Source organism: Rhineura floridana, chromosome 1 (assembly GCF_030035675.1).
Source record: "Rhineura floridana isolate rRhiFlo1 chromosome 1, rRhiFlo1.hap2, whole genome shotgun sequence".
In the NCBI taxonomy this organism is placed as follows: domain Eukaryota; kingdom Metazoa; phylum Chordata; class Lepidosauria; order Squamata; family Rhineuridae; genus Rhineura; species Rhineura floridana.
This window is the reverse complement of record NC_084480.1, coordinates 146,994,954-147,016,603: the sequence shown is the minus strand read 5'-3', so window position 1 is coordinate 147,016,603 and position 21,650 is coordinate 146,994,954. Positions and strand designations below refer to the sequence as shown.

Sequence of the window (21,650 nt, the reverse complement as noted above, 5' to 3'; positions counted from 1 at the left end):
CATACTTGGACAAAATAATAGTAAAAAATAACGTTACCTTAAATCCGTGATTCTTGTTAACACTGTAGGATGGAATTATCATTCCGTCCCTAGACAAGGTTGCTTTTAAGTAAGTACCTATTGTGCAATAAGTTACATCCCCTTTACATTTAACCAAATTGGAGGGGGGACAAACTACAGCTATAGAAGAGCTTGGTATATGAGGGGTACCAACTATGATGAAAAACAGGTAAAGCTGTGTTCATCCACATTCTGTTAAGTTAAATCTGCAATGTGAATTTGAGAAAATATTTTCTACTTTTACATAACTTGTTCTGTTTATAAGGGGATAAAATGTTAGGTATGCAGGCCACCAAATTCTTTCTTCCATTTAAGTCTTACACAGCAACTCTTCTGCCCTGTGATTCTAGCACACATCATGCTAAAATATGATTTCTAAAAACATTAGCTGCACATGTTGAGTATGAGGAAATCATAACTAGAAGAAACTTAGCTATTGCCTTCATGTTACTATGAAATGAAGTATGAGCACAAATAGACTCTTGCTACATTTTTGGCTCTGGCCCTAGACCCAAGTGTGCAGTTACTAGGTATTTAATGTAAACAAGCCATGAGGCAGCATTCTGACAACTGATAAATCTCACAATGAATGAGGAGAGAGAAATTATTCCATTTCAGTGTACCCATCTGATTGGAGTAATGATCTGCAAGTTTATTTGCTCAAATACATCAAATAAAATGCAAGCACTTTGACAAATATACAGAAAAAAAGGATCAGTACAGAACAGTAATCTAGTTTAAATGGAGGGAAAGCTTATGACAACATACTCCCAAGAGGAACTTTTTTCCTGCAGTTAAGTTACTTATGTCAATAAAATAGAAGGAGATAGGCATAAGAGGGAAGTTAGTTTGTGCATTTTTCTTAAACTTCAAAATGTTAATACATGCCAGTTAAACACTACAACTAAAATTTACAATTAAGCATGAAAGGGAGATGAATTTGTTAGTTACCTTTCCTCTTTGAATAGTCCCAGAAGAAAACAATTACTAGTTTTACAGCAGGCAAACTGGCTGTTGTACTGGTTGATAAAGGATCAATTAGTGTGTTGAAATCCATCTTGTGCTCAAAAGCTCATCATCCTCATTATGGCATAGTTTGGTCCATGAAGAGGCTTTATGCCGAGACAGACCTCAACTTATCACAAATTGTAGCTTTTCAAAAATTGCCAGGTGTATTATTACTGATCAAGACCAGGTTGAAGAAGAGATGTTTTATAGGAAGTAGTCTGGAGTACGCCGAGTAACATGAGGCTCTCCACGGCGAGGTGCTGGATCAAACTGAAGACTGTTGAAGGGAAAGGACTGATTAAGCGCATTTTCTGCAACTGTTGCATTTTTATTAGTTAAAACCTACACACGTCTGTCACACACACACCCTTTCATGAGTGTTATATTTAATCCTATTGCAGGATGTCAAGCCAACAAAGATAATTCAGGTTTGTCAAAACTATGAGCATAATATCCCAAAGTTGAGGATTTCAACAGGACTTAAGTGTTTATGCTTGTTTGACTCCAGCAGACAATTCCCTGTATTTCCAAAGATTTTATGCAGCTAGGGCAGAAACACTACAGGTAGAAGCTGCTTTGAATGGCAACACTGAGTTGTAAAAATGGAAAGGGTATATTGTATTAACTGCAACAAAAGTTATTATTTTAGTCAGCATTTCCCATTCCTCTCACCCTCTAGTAGTGCTTGAGTGGAAAGAGTTTAACTGAAAAAAAGAACTCAGCATAGTTTTAGATGATGATTTGTTTAGAATATTGTCCCAATGTTATTTCACAAACCATAACTAATATTACTCACAGTTTCTTTATCCTTTGCAAAACACTAAGGCCTGGGTTTGCACTAAACACCAACCCTAACCGTGGCTTAGTGTGAATGTGTAAGCTCTGGGAGAAAGACCACAGCTGTTTTATTTCGCCCTGGACATTCTGCTACTGAGCTAAGCCATGGCTTGTCATGTCATCCAAACCTGGACTTGTGAGTTAGCTTTCTCCATACTAACCACAAGCTGTAACAAAGGTTTGCCCCTACAAGTTATAGCTCCTGATTTGCTCAGATAAACTAAACCATAGACAACATATCAAGCCAATCTTGGTCTGGGTTAGTGCAGAAGCAAAACCACTGGGGAGGAGCAAAGAGGCTGTGATCTCCTCTCTGCAAGTCCACCCATTTGTCCTAAGCTATGGCTTGGCTTAGCATGACATGTGAACTAGACCTATCATGTATTCCATACTGCAAAACTGATTTACTTTCTACCTACAGAATATAGCAGTGCTTAACACAAGTGAGGAAAGAATTGTACTCTTTGAACAAACTAATTTCTTACAAGGAATATTTTAAAGTGTCATCTAGTTCCATGATAGCAGCCTGGTTCCCACAGCGATAACAGTAATTGGGTGCACTGAAAATGGTGACCACATTCCGATCATGACACCAGTTGTAACCCTGCAGTAAGAAAAGAGAATGGTTTCAGTGAAAAGTCCCAACCATTTTTTTAAAGCATAACTAGCTTAAAAGACACAAGGCCAGTGATCCAGGGGTCACAGAACGCATCTGATCTGATGGCGGAGAGCAAACTCTGATGTCAAATTCTCCCTCCTCATCCCTGAAGCTTCCACAACTCTTGCCCAACTGATGTCAGGGGTGGACCAGAAGGCTTGGATCCTTTTCAGTCCCCTGTGATGCGCCTACACAAGGGACTAAACTACAGCAGCTCAGGAGCTGTATAGTTTATTCCCTTTTATTTACCTCCCATTGGTGCCAATACTCCTCCTGCCCTCACTTCCACCATGCTGGCCAGAGACCACTGGGGCTTTGAGTGGACAGTTCAACCATCTTCAGCACCCCCTCCTCCCCATGCTGCAAACCACCTTAGGATTGTAGCCTAACTTGCTTTATCCCTTGTAAATATTTTCACTAGTGTGGAACAAACTATTTCAGAATTAGATCATACATGCTTTACAATAACCCAAATAATATATTAATCGTATGCTCTAATGCTCACTTAGGGATGACATGATGAATACAGGTACCACTTTAAATTTTTTGTGTCTTCCTAAACATTCTCTATAACCCTCGTAACTAACTTAATCATCTTTTGCCATATGTTTACATTATCAAACACTAACCACTGGCAATTTCCATTAATTGAAAGAAGAAAGATGCTTCATTACCTCACTTAAGGCTAGATATGTACCTTAAAATTAATTGAGGATCAGTCACAGAAGCATATGTGTTGCAGGACTATTTGACTCATTAGCAAAACTAATGAAACCACATACTGTTGTGACACATGCAGACATTTTTACTTACTTTGAATAATGACCTAATAGCTCTTGACAAATATTATGCTAATTTAAATTTGCTGATATATAGAACATTTTTGTGGTCTACTACACAGAAATCAAGTCAAGCTGCTAAGACTTTTAGAAAAGGGATTGTGTAAAGACAGAGCCTTTCACATTTAAGCCTCAGGTGGGAAGATAAACAGAACAGTACCTCCATTACAAGTTGATGAGCACGAGACACCAATGTAAGTCCATTGGCATGGTTAAATGTTTCAGAAATATCTTGACCAAATGTATAGCCAGCACCCCGTGGAGAAATCCCCCAGCCACCACGATCATCTGGATCTGACCATAAGAGATCACACATTGGGCCCTGTTCAAAGAAAAGGTATGCATATATGATCCATTACATAAGAAAACCCTAAATATTGTAAAAAGCAATCTAAAAAGCGTGTAGCTCTTAAATCTCCCAAGTCTACAGCATACTGAATATAATATAAAAGCCTTTTACGATATTAGATAAATGGGGAAAGCTGTTTGTTGCAGTCTCCAGGAATTTGATCATGATAATGAAACAGAAGTCTTTATCCAGAGATATAATCAGCGTGTGAACTAAGAAGGGGGCAGTATCAGTAGAAAGCATGCCCGGAAATATATATTCTTAAAAGATGAGTACCTTAGAAAATGAATTTGGCAATTAAGCAGGTATATTAAAAAACAAAAACATACATTCCAAGCAGAAGAGGATAAAATAGTAATACAACAACAATCAGATACAAATGAGGCAGACAAACTAAAAGCAGAAAGTAAAGCAAGATTATTTTAACTGAGTAGACTGGATAACATGAGACTAGAAAAACCAGGAAAATATAATTGAATCTCATCAGTATGTGGATAATACTCTACACCAACCAAGCAAGACAGTGGGATTTACACACATACATATGGCATAAGATCAAGCTGAACAGAAAAGCAGCATTGCTGTTCAGAGAGAACAAAAAGTAGAAGCACAGTTTCAGTTGAAAACTAGGTTGAAAAGATCAAAAAGGCAGTTAAGACACCGAGAAAAACCAATGCATTCAAAATGGAAGAACAGAAACCGGATGATAAACAAAAAAGTAGAATCTCAAGAGAACAGCTGAGGCATGCCAGGATCCTGCAAGACCAGCTCTTGCATGCAAAGTAACTAGGCATAATTTCAGCTTCAGGCATACAAATGCAATGTTTTAGTTAAAGGGTCTACACCCTTCCAGTGCGGAAGGTATGCATAATCTTGGAACTAACTCATCCAGTAAGCTTTGGATGACTCCATCAGTTTATAATGCACCTTCTTCCAAACAATATACTCCAAAGTAATTAATACAACTATTTTCAGCATATAGACATCTTAATTATCATTTACAAATAGGCAGAATGATTTCTACAAGATAATAGCCCCATTCAGCCATTACGTCTCAATAGTGAATGCTTATGTGAGTAGGAATGTGGGGTCACGTCCACTCCCAAAGTCACTGCATATGCCAGTCATACCCGCTCTTGCTAACCCAATTTATTCAAGTACATTTAGAAGCCACCTTCAGATCTTGCTGCTCAATTTGAGAAAGCCAGGTTTGGGGGGGGGGTAAGATGTTGGGGACTGGGCTAGTGCATGTATCCTGAACTCTCAACCTCCTCAAAAAAGTAGTCTTGCTCTTTCTATCTATACATACATTTTTGCAAGTCATCACACAGTGTGATGGCAGCATTCTGGGGAGGGAGGTGTAGCAGCATGAGGTGAGCAAAGATAGCAGACAAGCAGGCAATGTGGGAAAGCAAGGTGGCCCAGGCAAACCACGGAGGAACAGTTAGAACAGCCCAGAGGAGCTCCTCATCAACCATCACGCTGTGCTGTTGCTGCCCTTCCACCTCACCGACAGCCTCAGTGGTGGAAGGCGAGGAGGGAAGGACAGTTGCTGAGGCACTACCTCAGCCACTGCTCACTGTTCCTATGTTGCTCGCCTTGGCCAGCCACCTCCCTCCTCCTCACAGAAGGTCTAAAGGAGAGGAGAGGAGGAAGCTTAGCAACCTGTTTCTTTTGGGGGGCGAGTGATCTGCCCATGAGTGTGTGGCCCCTGGGTGTGTACGTGTTTGGAGTCCCATGTATGCGTGTGTCTGGGAGTCCGGTGGGGTGGGGGGTGGGAGCCTCTCTGGCATTTTTGGGAGACCCTGTTGGGCAAGCAATGGGCAGAAGTGGCGAGCGGAGCTGCAGCAACATACCAACCACTTCAACTCTTGTTGTTACAGAAGTGAGGTTATCCAAGTGCGTTCTGTGTTGACTAAAATCCAGTACGATTAAATGAATCAAGTATTATAGCCATAAGTATACAAAAGCAGCCTTTTGGGGAATGTTTGCATTAAAAGGTGTTACACACATATGGCCTGTGGCCTTCTCTATGGTGACACCCTGACTATGAAAGGCACTACCCCTGGAAATATGCCATCCCCCAACACTTTTGACATTCCAGCACCAGACCAAGATCTGTCTTTGTACCCAGGCATTTATGGATATTCACTGCTATGTTTCACACTGTAATTTTTAATTTGCATTTTATCTACTCTTATTTATTTAATTGGATATATTATTGTTTTAAATATTATAACCCACTCTTGAGAATTTTGGATTTAGGGCAAGCTAAAATTATTCTTAAACAAAATACCTAGACCACCAATCCAGAGCTTAATACAACATCAAATTTATTTATTTATTGCATTTGTATACCGCCCCATACCTGAAGCTCTCTGGGCGGTTTACAACAATTAGAAACATTAAAAACATGTATACAGATCTAAATTTATTTTTTTTAAAAAAAAGCAATTTAAAAACACATGCTAAAATGCCTGGGAGAACAGTTGCAAATGTTTTGTTCTTTCAGACCTACAATGATAAACTCTAAAGTAAAAGTTCTGATCCGTTTATTTTTTAGTCCTCCAATTAAAGAAATCTTAGTCAATTAAGTTTAGTTTAATCAACTAATTAATTAAGGGTAGTTTCAATGCAAGTCCTACTAAGAACAGACCCATTGACGTTAATGGACATGACTAACTTAGGTTCATTAATTTCAGTGGGTCTACTCCAAGTAGGACTTATTTACACATGAGAAAAATACTACTGTAGAAAAAAACCTTTTAGTTTTTAGATAATAACATTGAAGGCAAAATCTTAAGAGGCATTTATGCAGGAGGAAATGCCTCTTACTGTACAACCCTATACATGTCTACCCAGAAATAAGCCCCACTGAGCTCAATGGGACTTACTCTCAGGTATATGCATACAGGATTGCAGCCTTAAGATGATACTTGTCATCTGCCATTTTTGTAAGTACTAGTATAAAAAACAATTTAAAAATTTAAAAATCTGCTGACTAATAGGCAAAGTGTTCTTAATTAATCTAACTGATCAATCAACTACATAATGCAACCCTCTTGTCTAGCTATTATATTTGCCCACTTCAGTTTTAAGATATGATACTGTACCTTATTATTCTACATTTATGTATTCTACGAAGTATACACTTCTGCAAAGTGAAAAGATCCAAACCTAACAACATGTCTATTGAGTCATAATGCATTTACATTGATGTTACCTCGTGTGGAACTTCCTGCAGACGATCAAGAGCTCTGATATGATCCAGTGTATCTATAGATGGAGAAAGGCCTCCATGGAGACAGAATATCTAAACATGAATGAGAAATGGGATAAAATTATTATGTGCATTACTGAGAGGTGGTAATTCTTCCTTGAGAAATTGTTGGTATCAAGACCCAATTTTCATGCTATTATCTCAGTTTGTACTTGACAACAAGCCTTGTGTGTTTCTCTCTGTTTTTTCACAGAGAAAGGGCAGAAATTTTTACCGAAGATTAAAATCACCAGCATGTATGATCTGAAACAGGTTTTCATTGGGCTGGTGTTTGGACACAACACTAAAACCACTGTTTAGTGTTACAAGAACAAGCTGCAGTAAAGCATCAAGCTTGCATGCTCCCCCTTTCTCTTTGACTGTGAGAGTCTACAAGCTCTGCTCATTTAAACTGCAGTTTGCATTAAGCCTGCACAAGCTGTGGTCAATCTTAACTGTGGTTTGTTGAAACACGCCAACAACAAACCAGATTATGAAGCTGCCTTGTTTCAATTAAGCATAGTTAAGATTAACCACAATATGTTGGCACCCACAAAATCACAATTACCCCACAGTATGTCAACAAACCCAATCAAGGTTCACAAAGAAAATCAAATTTACTATAACTGAATATTAAAAAAATTAGCATATATGCATTTCTAAAGAATTTTTGGCTGCATTCGGACATAAAGACAAATACGTCTAAACTTAGGTCGGGTTACAAAATGTGTTTACCAAGCCAGGACTTCAAACCATGGTTTGAAGGTGGTTTATGAACTATTGACAAGCACTTGTTATGGTCACTGCTCTGCCTCAGGAAGCTGCTACAGCATGGAAACGAGTGAATTAATGAAGCTGAGCAGAAAGAAAACAAAGCAAATCAAAAAGCTCTAAAACAAAGTTTGATATTTCAAAGATACAACAGGCAGACTATGGTGTGAGTTCTTAGATATAATTAACACAAACCATGGTTTGGTATGTCTGAATTGAACTGTTATTGGGAGAATCATACAGTTTTCTTACAAATCCTGTGTATCCAATGAATTTCCTATGGAAAATATTTCTGTGTAGAAGAGATCGTATAACAAAGGCTGCATATGCGAGTGTACTATCATGTGCCTTATTTTGTTTATACCCAATTGGTAAGTATTCACCATCTACACATGTAGCATAATGTGTATGTCAGATGTTATGCCCATATGGGATATGTACACCACATGCATGTTTAACAGTAGTATAATAACTCTACAGATTATTACACACACACACCGCTACAGAGTATTTTTTCCAATCAAGGGTACAGGAAGTATAGAACACAGAACTTCATACAGAATATAACAGTGTCAAATCCTTTAAATGGCCAATTCCAAAATATGGGGGAGTGTAAGGGTGATATCCAGTGTTAAGCATACTCATGATTTGTTATTTGTCCACTGATTTCTATAGGCCTACTCTGGGCATGATCAACACTGAATATCACTTACACATTCAGAAGAGCCAGTGTGGCATAATGGTTTGAGTGTTGGACTGCAACCTGGGAGACCAGGGTTGGAATCCCCACACAGCCATGAAGCTCACTGGGTGACCTTGGGCCAGTCACTGCCTCTCAGCCTCAGAGGGAGGCAATGGTAAACCACCTCTGAATACCGCTTACCATGAAAACCCTATTCATAGGGTTGCCATAAGTCAGAATCGACCTAAAGGCAGTCCATTTCATTTTTCATTTTACACATTCAGAATATAATTTAAAAGCATTAATGGTAGATTTTATTTATTTCTATCCTGCCTTTTAAGTGCAAGTCCTCACAAAGCATCTTACAATACAAACTTAGTTATCAACTCATTAAATCTGGGGGGGGGGAATAAAGGAGGAAATGCTCAAGGAATTTGATACAACTTTCAAATTTAGAATATTGCATGCATATTTTATTTTGATACTGACCATTTCATGAATTTGAAATAGGATATACTTATGAGGTGGGTTTGATTGTTCATATTGTTATAAGGCAGTGTTATGAACACAATAATTATGACATTATACCTAAATGGAGCTTTTAAGAATCCATTTTTAAAAATGGGATAGTCTGTACACATATGGCTTGAGTTGCTTCTATTATTTTTATTTATGTATTAAATTTGTATCCTGCCCTTCCTCCCAGTAGGAGCCCAGGGCAGCAAACAGATTTTACCATCATAAAAACAGACTTGAAAATACATTAAAACAAAAACATCCTTAACATATTAAAACAAAGCATCTTTAAAAACATTTTTTAAAAAAGGTTTAAAAACATCTTTTTTTAAAAAAAAAAAAAGTTTAAAAACATCTTAAAAAGCAATTCCAACACAGACTGGGATACGGTCTCTGCTTAAAAGGCTTGCTGAAAGAGGAAAGTCTTCAGTAGGTGCCGAAAAGATAACAGGGATTGCTCTTGTCTAATATTTAAGGGGAGGGAATTCCAAAGGGTAGGTGCGTTTTTAAAATCTATTCACTAATACGCAAAAAACCTTGCGGTTCAAGAATGTACTTATAGCCCACAGATATTTCTACCAAACTTTAAAAAGCAGGGAAATTGGGCAGCTATAGTGAATGCACTAGGGGAGCAGGAGACCTGACCTCCTTCTTGTACTGCCCTACAAAGCTGTCAAAATGCAAACACAATTTGGGTGAAATTGGATAGGTGAAACTGACCACAGGGGATGGGGAAGGGAGGAGGGGAGGACTGGGATGGGAGCAGGCAGGAGGGGGAGGGGAGAAGAAGGACAGATGCGGTCATTTGCATGTTTATTGAGTTCAGTGGGATTTACTCCCATGCAATCATGCTTAGGATAGGTAAAACTGACCATGGGGAGGGAAGCCTGAAGTGGACAGGGGAGGAGGCAGAAGGAAGAGGGCAGGGGAGGAGAAAGGGAGAGGAAAGGGGAAGGAGGGAAAAGGTAGTTCTGATCATTTGTATGATTACTGAGTTGAATCGAATATACTCCTATGCAATCATGATTAGGATAGGTAAAACTGACCAGGCTGGGCGTGGCAACCAAAACGTCTTCTGTATCTTTCAAAGTTGGGCAGGGGGAAGGGAGAATTCTACCTTGTGGTTTTTCCCATTACAATGTTGCAAGAACACCAGCACTTCGCTGACTTTCTCTTCTACTAAAGATACAGGATCAGTCTCAGGCCCTGAACCTGGCAACCCTACCTCCCACCCAAATTTAAAACAAAGCTGTCCCGGGCCACATCCAAAGCAGGCCTCTATTACACTTTGGACAATCATTATTTATTTATCTATTTATTTAGTGTATTTATATACCACCCCATAGCCGAAGCGCTCTGGGCGGTTTACAATAACTAAAAACATTAAAAACAAATATACAAATTTAAAAACAAATCTTTTAAAAACAATTTAAAAGAATTTATCATGGCTTCTCTCAAAGAATCCTGGGAAGTGTAGTTAGTGAAGGGTGCTGAGAGTTGCTAGGAGACACCCTGTTCCTCTCACAGACCTTCAATCAGAGTGGCTAACTGTTAACCATTCTCTCAGGGGAATAGGAGTCTCCTCTCAGCACCCTTCACAAACTACACTTCCCAGGATTCTTTGAGGGAAGCCATGACTGTCTCAAGTGAATCAAGTCTGGTGAGGGTGTGGCCCTCTGATTAGCCAAGCCCAGCAGCTGTGAGGCTTTTAGAACACTGACAGTTGGTCCTTACTGAGCATGCCCCGCATTATAATAGGCTTCCAGCCAAAACTTCTTAAATTAATTAAAAATCAACCAGGCATTTTTTTAACTTTTAAACTGCAGTAGATGAAGGTCAGAGTATGGGGCAAGGTCAGTATTAGGATTACAGGTACTCTGTGAACATGGCTGATTTTTAATGAATTTCAACAGATTATGAGAACTCTGGCAGAAAAAAGTCCAAAAGGGCTCTGAGGTTTTTCTCTCTCTTTTTAGACTTTGAACTCTCGATTCTCTCTGACTGTTTTGTGTGTCGCCATGAAAACTGACAGGGTTGTTAAGCAAGCGTTTCTGAGTTCAGGACTATAAGTTTTGTAAGGTTTTGTTTTGAAATGAGCTTATGGGAAGCAGCAGAATGGCATGCGGGGGTATTTTCCATTTAACATTGCGGAATGTGAAAAATCTATGCTGGCTATAGTACACAGCCACTCTCGTGGCTGTATAATTAATTATGATTTTAAAAGGGCTTGTAAATGCTTACATTATCTACATGAATCACTATGCAAATAACAGGTTGTATCCAAAGCAACTCTTCTGTGAAAGGGCTGATCCAACGGAGGCCTTGACTCATGGAAGGAGGGGAGGCAATATCACCTATTCCCACAACCCTCAGGAGTAGATTCTTGGTGGTACCAGTAGAACTGGCAGAAATCACTTTCCACCCCCATGAGAGGAAGCATTCCATGCGCAGAACTCTGCTAATGATCTTCAGATCCAACCCAATGTTTGTACAACATGCTATATTTTATTTATAAGGTATTATATTTTATAGATTCTGTCCCTGGGGATGTGCATCACCTTGGACCACATAGTATCTGCAGCTTTTTGGTTTATTTCTATGATTTCTGCTGCTGCAGGGACAACCCTTGTTTTTATTCCTAAAAGTTTTTCCAGGCCATCCATAAAACTATAGTTTGGCACACACATTTCCTAAGACATCATGAGGAATAGAAGAGTCTGAAAAGGGAACAGTTTTATACCTAACAGTTCAAACTAAAGGCATGATATTTAAGTCAGTAATATAGGGCAGTACTATAAACACCAATCATGCAAAAAAAAAAAAACACATATGGGATGGAATACCATTACCCCTTCTCACCCCTGCATCATTCTTTGTGAAGATTTCCAGGTTTAATGAACGTAAGCGTCTTTTACTAGTATCTACTGATATCACTGAAATGATAGGGAATTTATTACCTGTCCGTCTACTAGCGCTGTAAGTGGAAGATAATCAAACAGATCTGTGAAATACTTCCAAACATTGGCATTTCCATATTTCCGTAGACATTCATCATAGAAGCCATATACTTGTGTAATTTGTCTGCTTTCATGGTTGCCTCTCAGAATTGTAATGCGTTCGGGGTAGCGCACCTAGCCATAAAGAACACACACACACAGTGACAATCGATCAGGTGGTTATAGCCATTATGCTCCACGGGACATGCAGCTTATAATGTACACTAAGTGTATTTTAATCTAAAACTACAGTATGGTTTAGCTTCCCCAAACCTTCATTTCAGAACCTACGAATCTTACCTTTAATGCCACAAGAAGAGTCACAGTTTCCACTGAGTAATAGCCTCTGTCAACATAATCTCCCATGAAGAGATAGTTTGTGTCTGGTGATTTGCCACCAATTCTAAAGAGCTCCATAAGGTCATGAAATTGACCATGAACATCTCCACAAACTGTAACAGGACAACGTACTTCCTGAACATTTGATTCTTTTGTAAGTATCTCTTTTGCCTAATGAGAAAAAACAGTTGATCAATTTGAAAGGAAATATTCAGTTTTAAGTCATGCAAATGTACAGGAAAACTGCAACAGAGAGTACAGTGATTTCATGAAGGTCTGCATGAGATCTACATTCAAATCCTTGCTCAGACAGCCATGAATTCATCAGGCTGAACTCAACAACTTATACTTGCTCAACCTCACTTTCTCACCTGGAATTATGACAACCTTTGATGTGAGTACTATGGAATCTTTCTGTACCAAATCAAAACAGTTTGGCACATGAAGGTTGCATCATAGTCACTGATTTTGTTCTTTAGATTTTGCAGTCATTATGCATACTGAAATACATCTACAGCCAAAATGTTAACAAGTATCTCCTTACTGTGGGCATAGCCATGCCTCTCCGAAAATTTGTTTTATCATCTCATTTCCTGTAAAACATGTGCCCACTCGTTATATGCATTCTACCTACAACAGTCATTAAGAGTTCATTTTGAAGGTCAAAATCTTTCAAAATAGGACCAGTTATGTGCCAAAATTAGCAAAAATACAGCAGTTGACAGCAAAACACAGTGGAAGCTGACCCATTAGGGTGAAAGGGGCACTGCCCCACCAACCTGTCTGCTCCTACCTGGCTGTCTTCTTACTTACAGCTAGTCCAGTTGGTGGTCCTGGCTGCCAGCTTCCTCCTCAATTTCATTGCTGCCCTTGCTGAACTTAGCAGGGAGGAGGATGGGGGACAAAACTAGAATTTGTTGGGTCCGCCTGTCATTAATTCTGGCCCTACCTACTTTTGCCTCCCTTTCTTCTGCCCTACCTACCCCAATGGGCACCAGCCATCACTGGCAAAACATTTAGGAAAATTCCAAACATTTTGCAATTTCCTGTTGGCTCCTGTTTGGAAGTAGATAACAAACTTATCAATTCGTCTGCTAGTGATCAAATAGCACATTTCTGAATAATACTCTCATGCACATTTTAGGCCGCCAGATTTCTGGGGGAAAATGCAAAAAAGACTAAAACAAAGCCAACCACCCCCTTCAACATCTGGAAGGCCCTGCAATGTTGAAAATGCACTTGTTTGGCAGATTAGGATGTGTTTAGCAACTCACATGAAAAATTGTCTTGATAGTCCAAATCAATATTCTTAAAATGATTTTTATTATATGCTGACAATAGGTGCACCCTACTTCCAAAACCATCAAATCATACTAATTACCAGGTGCTAACATTATAAAGAAGTTTGATTATGTATTATACTGTGGATTAAATAGTATGAATCACATTTCAATTCTATACATCATGCAAATCATTTGTTTCTGTATAAGTTAAAGTGGTAAAAGTGCCAAAAATGTGAATGGCAGGACATCATTCCTTTAAGGTTACTGCCCAAATGCATATAACTTTTGGATTAAAAATATATTTATTTAGCCCTGTAATTTTAAAAGTTCTGATTTCAAAAAGTGCATCACTGAACTAAAACACGATCAACCTCAAGAAATAAGCCCCAAACTATAGGATGCACAGCCTTCTGTTCCAAGAAGGTTTCACCATCTATGGCTGCTTCTTAATTGTAACCACACTCACTCCTCTGTTGGTGGCTGGGCAACTACGCCTATGGAGGTAAGTGTAATGGATGATGAATATTTAGTTTAATTATGGCAGTAATTATGCTTCTAATTATGCCAAGTACTGCTGTAATTTACATTACTGAAATATGATGAAGGAAGCATGTAGAGCTTTGTTTTCCCAATAAAAAGAAAACTGAAAACATCCTGTGTACTGTTTAAGTAGCTTTAGGCTGCAATCCTTTACACACTTACCTGGGAGTAAGCCCCATTAAGCTCAATGGGGCTTACTTCAAAATAGAAAGATATAGGATCACACAGATAACCCTATATTCTGATTTGCCAGATAAAGCCATAAAACAGCATTTAGGTAGCCTTCTGACAGGGAAGCTGTCCAGAACTTCTGTCATGAATATCTGAGAGAAGCCAAATTCCATCAGATTTTTTTTATATTCAACCTTGCAAGGAGGAGAAAGACAAGCAACCCAGTTCTGACAAAGAAACTAGAACGTGCCATAAAATTTCAGGATCTGGGTGTGCAGAACCACATCATCTGGGAGTAAAATAATTAACAGGCACTACATAGAGCTGTATCATGAATCAAATTCCTTATCAAAGTGACCAGTTCAACAAAGCAGTGCTATCTCGCACAAAGGTCTAAAAAGTGTCTATGATATATATACATAGTGACAAAAAGGTTGCATCATCCTCTGAGTGGCTGGTGTAATACTCTAGAATGATTATAACAGAATTCAATGCCATGGAAGTGTACTCTGTGGGTTAGCTTGTAAGTGATAAGTATCACAATCGTATTGCAGAAAATCTGGTAATAAGAACATTATGGATTTTGAAAACAGCAGTACAGTTATGGTTTCTTTCCACCACCACCCATTCCACAACACTTAAGTCTCTTTATGCATGCATGCATGCCTAGCAACCAACAAAGCAAATATAATTTATTTAGCAAGAGAATTCTATGTTAGCCTTTACCAGTAACAGTTGATTTCAAACCAGGCTCTAGGCACTGAGATGTAACAGTTCTAAGAAAGGTAAGGATGGAGAGAACTCTCAGGAAGGCAATACCGACTGTCGAAGTACTAAGACATTTAAAGCATGGGCAATAAAAGCATTGCCTTAAAATAGCTAGTAGCCTTCATTCTTAGACTGCTAGCTACACTTTTAATTATTTGTATGTTATACATACAAAGGTATTTCTTTACACTTCTATACAGCAATAGATAGAACCTTCCTAAGAATTTTCTCCATCCTCAGCATTCTCAGAACTGTCACCTTGGCTTTCAGTGCTTTAAAATCCAACCGCGTTACTGGTAAAGGGAGAAGTCAGACCATTTAATGAAGTAATTTTCAGCACCTCTCTCCCTTTTGTCATTCTCTCAGATCCATATACATTTTTGGTGCGACAGCCTGCTATGATCCAGCGCCTACTCGAGTGCAGCCCTGTTTCCAGTCCCTCTCCCCTTTCACGTCACCCACCTTCTCGCAGAGGCTCCGTACTTGGCTCTCGCTCAGTTGCTTGCATTCATTGAGCTGCTCGATCCATTGGTCCAGCTCCTTGGTGAAGCTCTTGTCCTCCATTCTGGCCCGCCGCCGGCTCAGTGTTGAGAGAAGGGAACGCTGGGCGGCGCGGCCAGGGCGGCGTGTTCCGGGCTGGACCGGCAAAAAGAAAAGAAAGCCAAGCGTACCGCGGGGGACGGGGAGGAGGGGAGGCTCACTAGCCCAACGGCCCGGTGAAAGAGAGCGCGCACGAGAGGCCCAAGCCTCACCCTCAGCCCCTCACCCTCTCTTTCTCTCCCTCCGGCACCGTGTAATGGCGGCGGCACTGCGCACTTCCGCTCACAACTCACGTCAAGCCATTTCCGGCAAAAAGGGCTACAGCGCCACCTTTTCCCCGGAGGGTAGAACTCCTTCCTATTCATCCTTTAAACTGAAGGAAGTTCTCACAATTTAAGACGAACCTCCAGTCTGTTCCGTTCGCAACGAGAGGAAAAGGTCCCAAAATCAGTGTCTGAAGAATGCATTTTGAAAAGCGTTCCCTACGCAAGTGCCTTTTTTCTATCTTCGTTCCCACGTTAATAAATCCTTTCACAAGTGTCGAGCCGGGCGCGCGCGCTCCTCAAAAAACTCCGTTGCGGCAGAAATACCTCAGCGGAAGAGGAATCAATTGTTACAATCTTGTGCACAGGATTGCAGTCATTGATGCCACCTACGTGGAGGCAAATCTCATTGAAATCAATGGAAACTTCCGCGAAGATGGGCATAAAATGATTATGAAAGCATTTTTGCCGCTGGATCCTAAACATGGGATTATGTACCCGGTAGTAAGCTCAGCTGACTTTACTAAAAGTGTCTAGAAGTGCAATCTTAAGAGTCCAATACTATGCATGATTATTTATTCTGCCTTCCTTTCTCCCATAGAAAAACTCAAGGCGAGTAACAGAAGTTCAAAATACAAATGAGAAAGCATGTCAGTCGAAAGTGCTTAAGTCTTTCGCTCGCCAAATAAAATGGAGAATTTAACAGGACTTACTCCCAAGTTAACCGAGAACAGGACTGTATTAACTGATTGGCCGCACAATTCTATACGTGTTTACTTACTTCCGTGGGGGCTACTCCCAAATAAGTGAGTAAATGATTGCAGCCTAAGGCACGCTTCGGTTTTTTCCTGATGTGCAACTGAAACTTAATTTGCAAATGCCTGTCAGACAGAGCTTGGAAGATTACTTTTAAAAAGTAACAAATTACAGTTACAATTGCATGGCCCCAAAAGTAGTAATTACTGTTACAATTGCTCTGAAAGTAACTAATTACTTTTTCTCACCCTGCCCTGCCACCAACTAAGGGACACTCACCCAAGCAAACATTTTCCTGAGATGCAAAAAAGTTAAAATACTGCAAATGCAGCACAGTAGCCAGAGAGAGTGGTGAAGGCCGCTTTGTGTGCCAAGTGCAAACACAGTATTCTCACACACACACGTTGTCATCTTTCACCTCCACAGTTCTTTATCTCCATTCTGCTGCTGCCTCCTCCTTCTTTATCCATGTTCTTGCCCTCCTGCTCCTTTCTTCCTCCACTCCATTCTTCACTACCATCCATTTTGTAAAACAATTGTTTTCTCCTCTCCAACTTGTCTCACTCTCCACCTCCTCCCTCTCATTACTTCCTACCCACCCACAGAGCATGAGGGAAGAGCGACACTGCACAGAAGCCCAGTTTGAGGCACATGATTGTCATCCACAAATCAGCAGAGCAGAAGATTTCCCCTGTTCCCCCCCCCAAGTAATGCCCAAAAGTAATGCTGGAAACATTATAATTACTAATAAAATTACTCTTAGTTCTATTACAATCAAAACGTAAGAGAATTACCCACTCGTTCCTCAAAAAAGTAATGAATTAAAAGTAATTCATTACTTGTAACTAATTACTTCCAAGCTGTTTTGATATAGTATTTTACTAAAGTGCAAATTACCACTCCTTGTTAACATTTTCACATTTTCATTGTCAATTGCAGTAATACTCCAGAAACAAAATCCTCTAAAATAAATAAATACATACAAGTACAAAATTAATTCAGAGTACCTCCAATTAATTTTTTTTCTCTCTGATTGGCATAAATCTTTAACCAACTAAAGCTTTAGCTGATTAACCTTTATTGGCATAATCAATAGGTGTCAGTCCTTATTATGGCTGTTAAAACACTTCCTAACCAAAATGAAGTGTCCTGCACCCAAAAACCTGCAGGGAGAATTTCTGCAGATGTAGAGAGCCAGACCTCATATGTAAGACTTACTTGGTTCACATCTGAGAGAGGTACAATAGCAGGACAACATTTCTCACATAAAGGATCTGAGAGTCAGGTATATCTGTAAATTACATTGGAGACCTTTCCTGTCAGTAGGACTCCTGTGCCTTTGCTAGCTATGGCAGGTCTGGGAGATGCCGAAATTCAATATAATAAACCATTTTATGGATTTGTTGATGCCTGCTAGGCCAGCTGTTAGACCAATCTTAGGAGGAAAACAGGACAGTAGTCTTAAAGTTTAACAGTCCTTGAGCGGGAATCCTTTCCTCCCAAATCCAGATGGGGCAGTTCAAGTCCCATTGTTACATTTAAAAAAAATTGTTAATATCCACGGGGTGGGGGTGATTATCAAAGGACTGTGGTACACAGGAAGGAATTAACCTTTTCTTCTCTACCATTGTCCCTATGAAAGCCCTCACCCTGCCACCCCCGGCAGGCCACAGCCCTAAAATACAAGTTTCCATAGGCATCGAAGGCAGCTTATGTTCCAGGACCAATGGCCAAGTGGGAGGCAATTTTATTTGGGACCACAAGCAGGGGAGGGATGTGTTAACTCCCTCCCCACAGTTCCAATGAACCAACCTCACAGCAGCTATTAATCTAAAAAACCAACCACAGCATTTCAAGTGACAAATTTAGTATCACTTCAGGTTTGTCTTCAGAGTTGACTGTTTTTGAGTACCAGGTGTTTTCCCAGGATACATCCTTGGGACAGATGGTGTTTCCACCATGATCGAGGTAAGGTCACCGATACAGGGTCTTTGACTCAATATGATGAATGAGGTGAAGATGCCCCATGTAATAAACACTGGCACATCAGAGAGAAGGCTACAATTCTAAACAGCATACAGGGAGCAAATCCCAAAGAATATACAGGTACTTACTCCTGAGTAAACATGCATAAGATTGCATGTACCACCTTCCCCTTGGATGTGCTACATGAAGGGTTGGTCCTGTCATTAGTGAGTGAACTGCCTGAGCTGATTTTGGGTGTTATGAAAATGCAGTACATTGTTAGCCAGGGAAGGGGAGAAACCCATAACAAATTACTACACCATTACGCGTCTTGAATAGCCACATACAAGGAGTGTGTGCACGTCTGTGTGTTTTAACACTGAAAGATGTGTTTAACACTGAAAATTATGACACTGGCCTGTAGTCTGAAGCAGTCTAGTCCAAAAGCAAAAACAGCACTTCATGATGAAATCTTGAAACTTCATGCAATTGAAACTTGCATTTCTGTATTGTAAAAGTAACTAGGAATGTCTTTTTTGGTTTCTCTTAATTTTGAATTTTCCAAGTCTTAAGTTTCTGCATCAGTTTGTGACTTAAAAAAATCATGAAAATTAACCAGAATTTTAATGTAAATGTCTGCTAATATACATTGTTGTATGCAATGTTGCCTTTTACATGCATTTTGCAAAGCAATTTTCCCGAATATGATGCATTTTTAAAGTTATTTTCAGTAATTTATGCACATTTAATTTTAACATACATATTACTTGGCAGAACTGCACTGCAAAATTCAGAGGTATGAATTTTGAAGGATGGCTGTGTTTCAGTTTGTGTATTGCTGCAGAAAGGATGAATTCGGTAGGTTCACCTTTAAATATGAACTGAATCAACCTTCTCTCCCATTCCACAGAGTAACACATGATTTCTAAATGCACTGGCTACACACCATCCAGAGGATTCACTGTTGCAGAATTCTGAGTGCTCAAGCAGTTGTAACAGATGAGAATGCAGGAACATTTCTATTATTTTAAAATCAAACAAAATTGTTCTAGCTTTATGAAACTTTGCACAGAGGTTCACCATGGTGAGAAATAGCAAACTTTCAAACAGTGGCTGAGACAACCAGCTTGAAGATTTTCTCTGTGTCATTTTCACCTGTTTATGAGGTTGTTTTGTGGGGGGGGGGGTTGCACACCTGCAAGACACTTCTAGTTTTTTCCTTTTCTGTTTTATATTCTACACCCAAAAAATCAGGGAAACTGAACAGATGTTCTTTCTTGCTTTGATAGAAACCTGTTGTGTATTAACTATTTTCACTTATTTTATGTGTAAAGAAATATTAAATTTATATATACACATTTCTGTAGTGGTCTTTATTTTTCTAAACAGCTTCTCTTTAATCTCACATTTTAACCTATATCCCAGTTCCCCACTTAATCCCCCTCACAATGAAGCCATACCTTGCAATTTATACAAGTGGAGAAAGAAAAAGGAAGTTACTGCTTCTCTCTGGCAGACTGACCGTCTGCCCAAAATAAATAAGGTGCCCATTTTTATTTCAGAAAGTTCCAGGGAACTGCCAAATACTGTTGAGCTTGATTTTTAAGTCTCCGTTAGGCAGGCTGGGCTTTTTTTTTTTTTTTTTAATGGTGGTGTCTCATATTCTCCAACACAAACTCTCCTTGGGGCACTCAATAAATTTATTCTGTATTCAGGCCTTTTAGATGTCCTGATATTTTAAAGTGGTAGTGCCACTGTTGCTAAAAATATTCTGTAATTTTAATGTGATAATTAGTTTCCAGGCAAATTCAAAGAGCTAGTTCTGATCTATAAAGCCTTATGCGGCTCAGGACCCCAATACCTTAAGGACAGTATCTCCCTACCCGAACCAACCTGGACCTTGTATTTGTCACCCAAGGCCCTTCTCGTGTGCCCCCTACAAGAGGGATGTGGAGGATGGCAACATGAGAATGGGCCTTCTCAGTGGTGGCTCCCCATTTGTAAAATGCTCTCCCTAGGCACCATCACTTTTTTCGGTGCCAGGTAAAAAAGTATTTATCACCCAGGATTTTGGAGCTTAATTCCCTGCCTATTTTTAAAGTTGGGTGGAGAAGTTGGATTTTGATTTTTATGCATTTTGTGAGTATTTAGATTTTTTAATCTGTTTTTAATTATTGTAAGTTGCTTTGAAACAAAAGTCACTAATAAAAATAATTAATTTAACCTGCTGGCTTTTACTGTTTTGGGAGTCCCTTCAGGCTTGGAGAGGTATAAATATTTGCAAATAAATAAGCTATGAAATATACAGCGTAGGAGGAGCACTTGTGCTGGTTGTGGGGTCTGTCCCAAACGTAGGCCCATGCAAGTGCAAGTCAACATATTGCTCTAAACAGGTGCAACAGAAGAGGTGAAGCATCAAGTCCTAGGGCTCCACAGTGCCAACCACTCTCTGATAATTATTTATTTTCATTTGTTCATCAAAGAACCCAAGGTGGCATACACATCATCTTTGATAAAGGCACAGACCAGACCCAGACCTGCTTAGCTTCAGCAAGCTGGTGACTTCATGTGCCTTCAGACCACAGCCTGGACTAATGTCATGCCCCAAAGCATAAACAGAGGCTGGAATTCAGTGGACTTAAAAAAATGCTTTCTGTTGAATTATCCAGCATCTCAGGATGAGGTTTTAATAGCTACTAACGCTGCTTTCTATTATATAGATGTAGAATGGTTAACATCTCCTCTCCATGCAGATATCGCTATATGTTTTTGCTGAGGAATGCATAGATGAACCCATGGACCTTCCAAACGGTGGAAATAATGCAGAGGAACTGCAGCAAGTCCAGCATAGCTGCTGCTCCAAATGTATCTAGGTTGATATGACAAAACTGCAGATATTACTACATGGTTGTTCATGGCAGTCCATGCTCCTCTCACATTTCATCAGAAGACGGAACTGGGTGTCTGCTACCGTAAGGAACTGCTCTAGAGAAATGATACCTTTATTCACCCATTTTTACTTGCTATTTTGACATAATCACACAACGCCA

At 39.6% G+C, this 21,650-nt stretch overlaps 1 protein-coding gene across 1 annotated transcript; it reads right to left on the bottom strand.

Annotated features, from left to right (window-relative positions):
• Positions 1-691: 691 nt before the first annotated feature.
• On the bottom strand, positions 692-15,907 carry PPP2CB (protein phosphatase 2 catalytic subunit beta). The gene is made up of 7 exons (XM_061636019.1): positions 15,539-15,907; positions 12,276-12,485; positions 11,937-12,110; positions 6,975-7,064; positions 3,563-3,724; positions 2,391-2,509; positions 692-1,345 (listed from the first exon to the last, which is right to left on the bottom strand). The coding sequence occupies exons 1-7, from the start codon at positions 15,638-15,640 to the stop codon at positions 1,273-1,275; spliced, it is 930 nt and encodes a 309-aa protein (XP_061492003.1). The 5' UTR covers positions 15,641-15,907; the 3' UTR covers positions 692-1,272.
• Between the last annotated feature and the right edge of the window lie 5,743 nt (positions 15,908-21,650).

Bases quoted from the DNA above. Each gene is read 5' to 3' on its own strand.
- PPP2CB (XM_061636019.1), bottom strand. From the start codon at position 15,640: ATGGAGGACAAGAGCTTCACCAAGGAGCTGGACCAATGGATCGAGCAG. The intron at 12,111-12,275 runs GTAAGATTCGTA...CTTTATGGCTAG, and splicing joins CTCTTCTTGTGGCATTAAAG to GTGCGCTACCCCGAACGCAT. The intron at 2,510-3,562 runs GTACTGTTCTGT...TTCTTACTGCAG, and splicing joins CTCATCAACTTGTAATGGAG to GGTTACAACTGGTGTCATGA.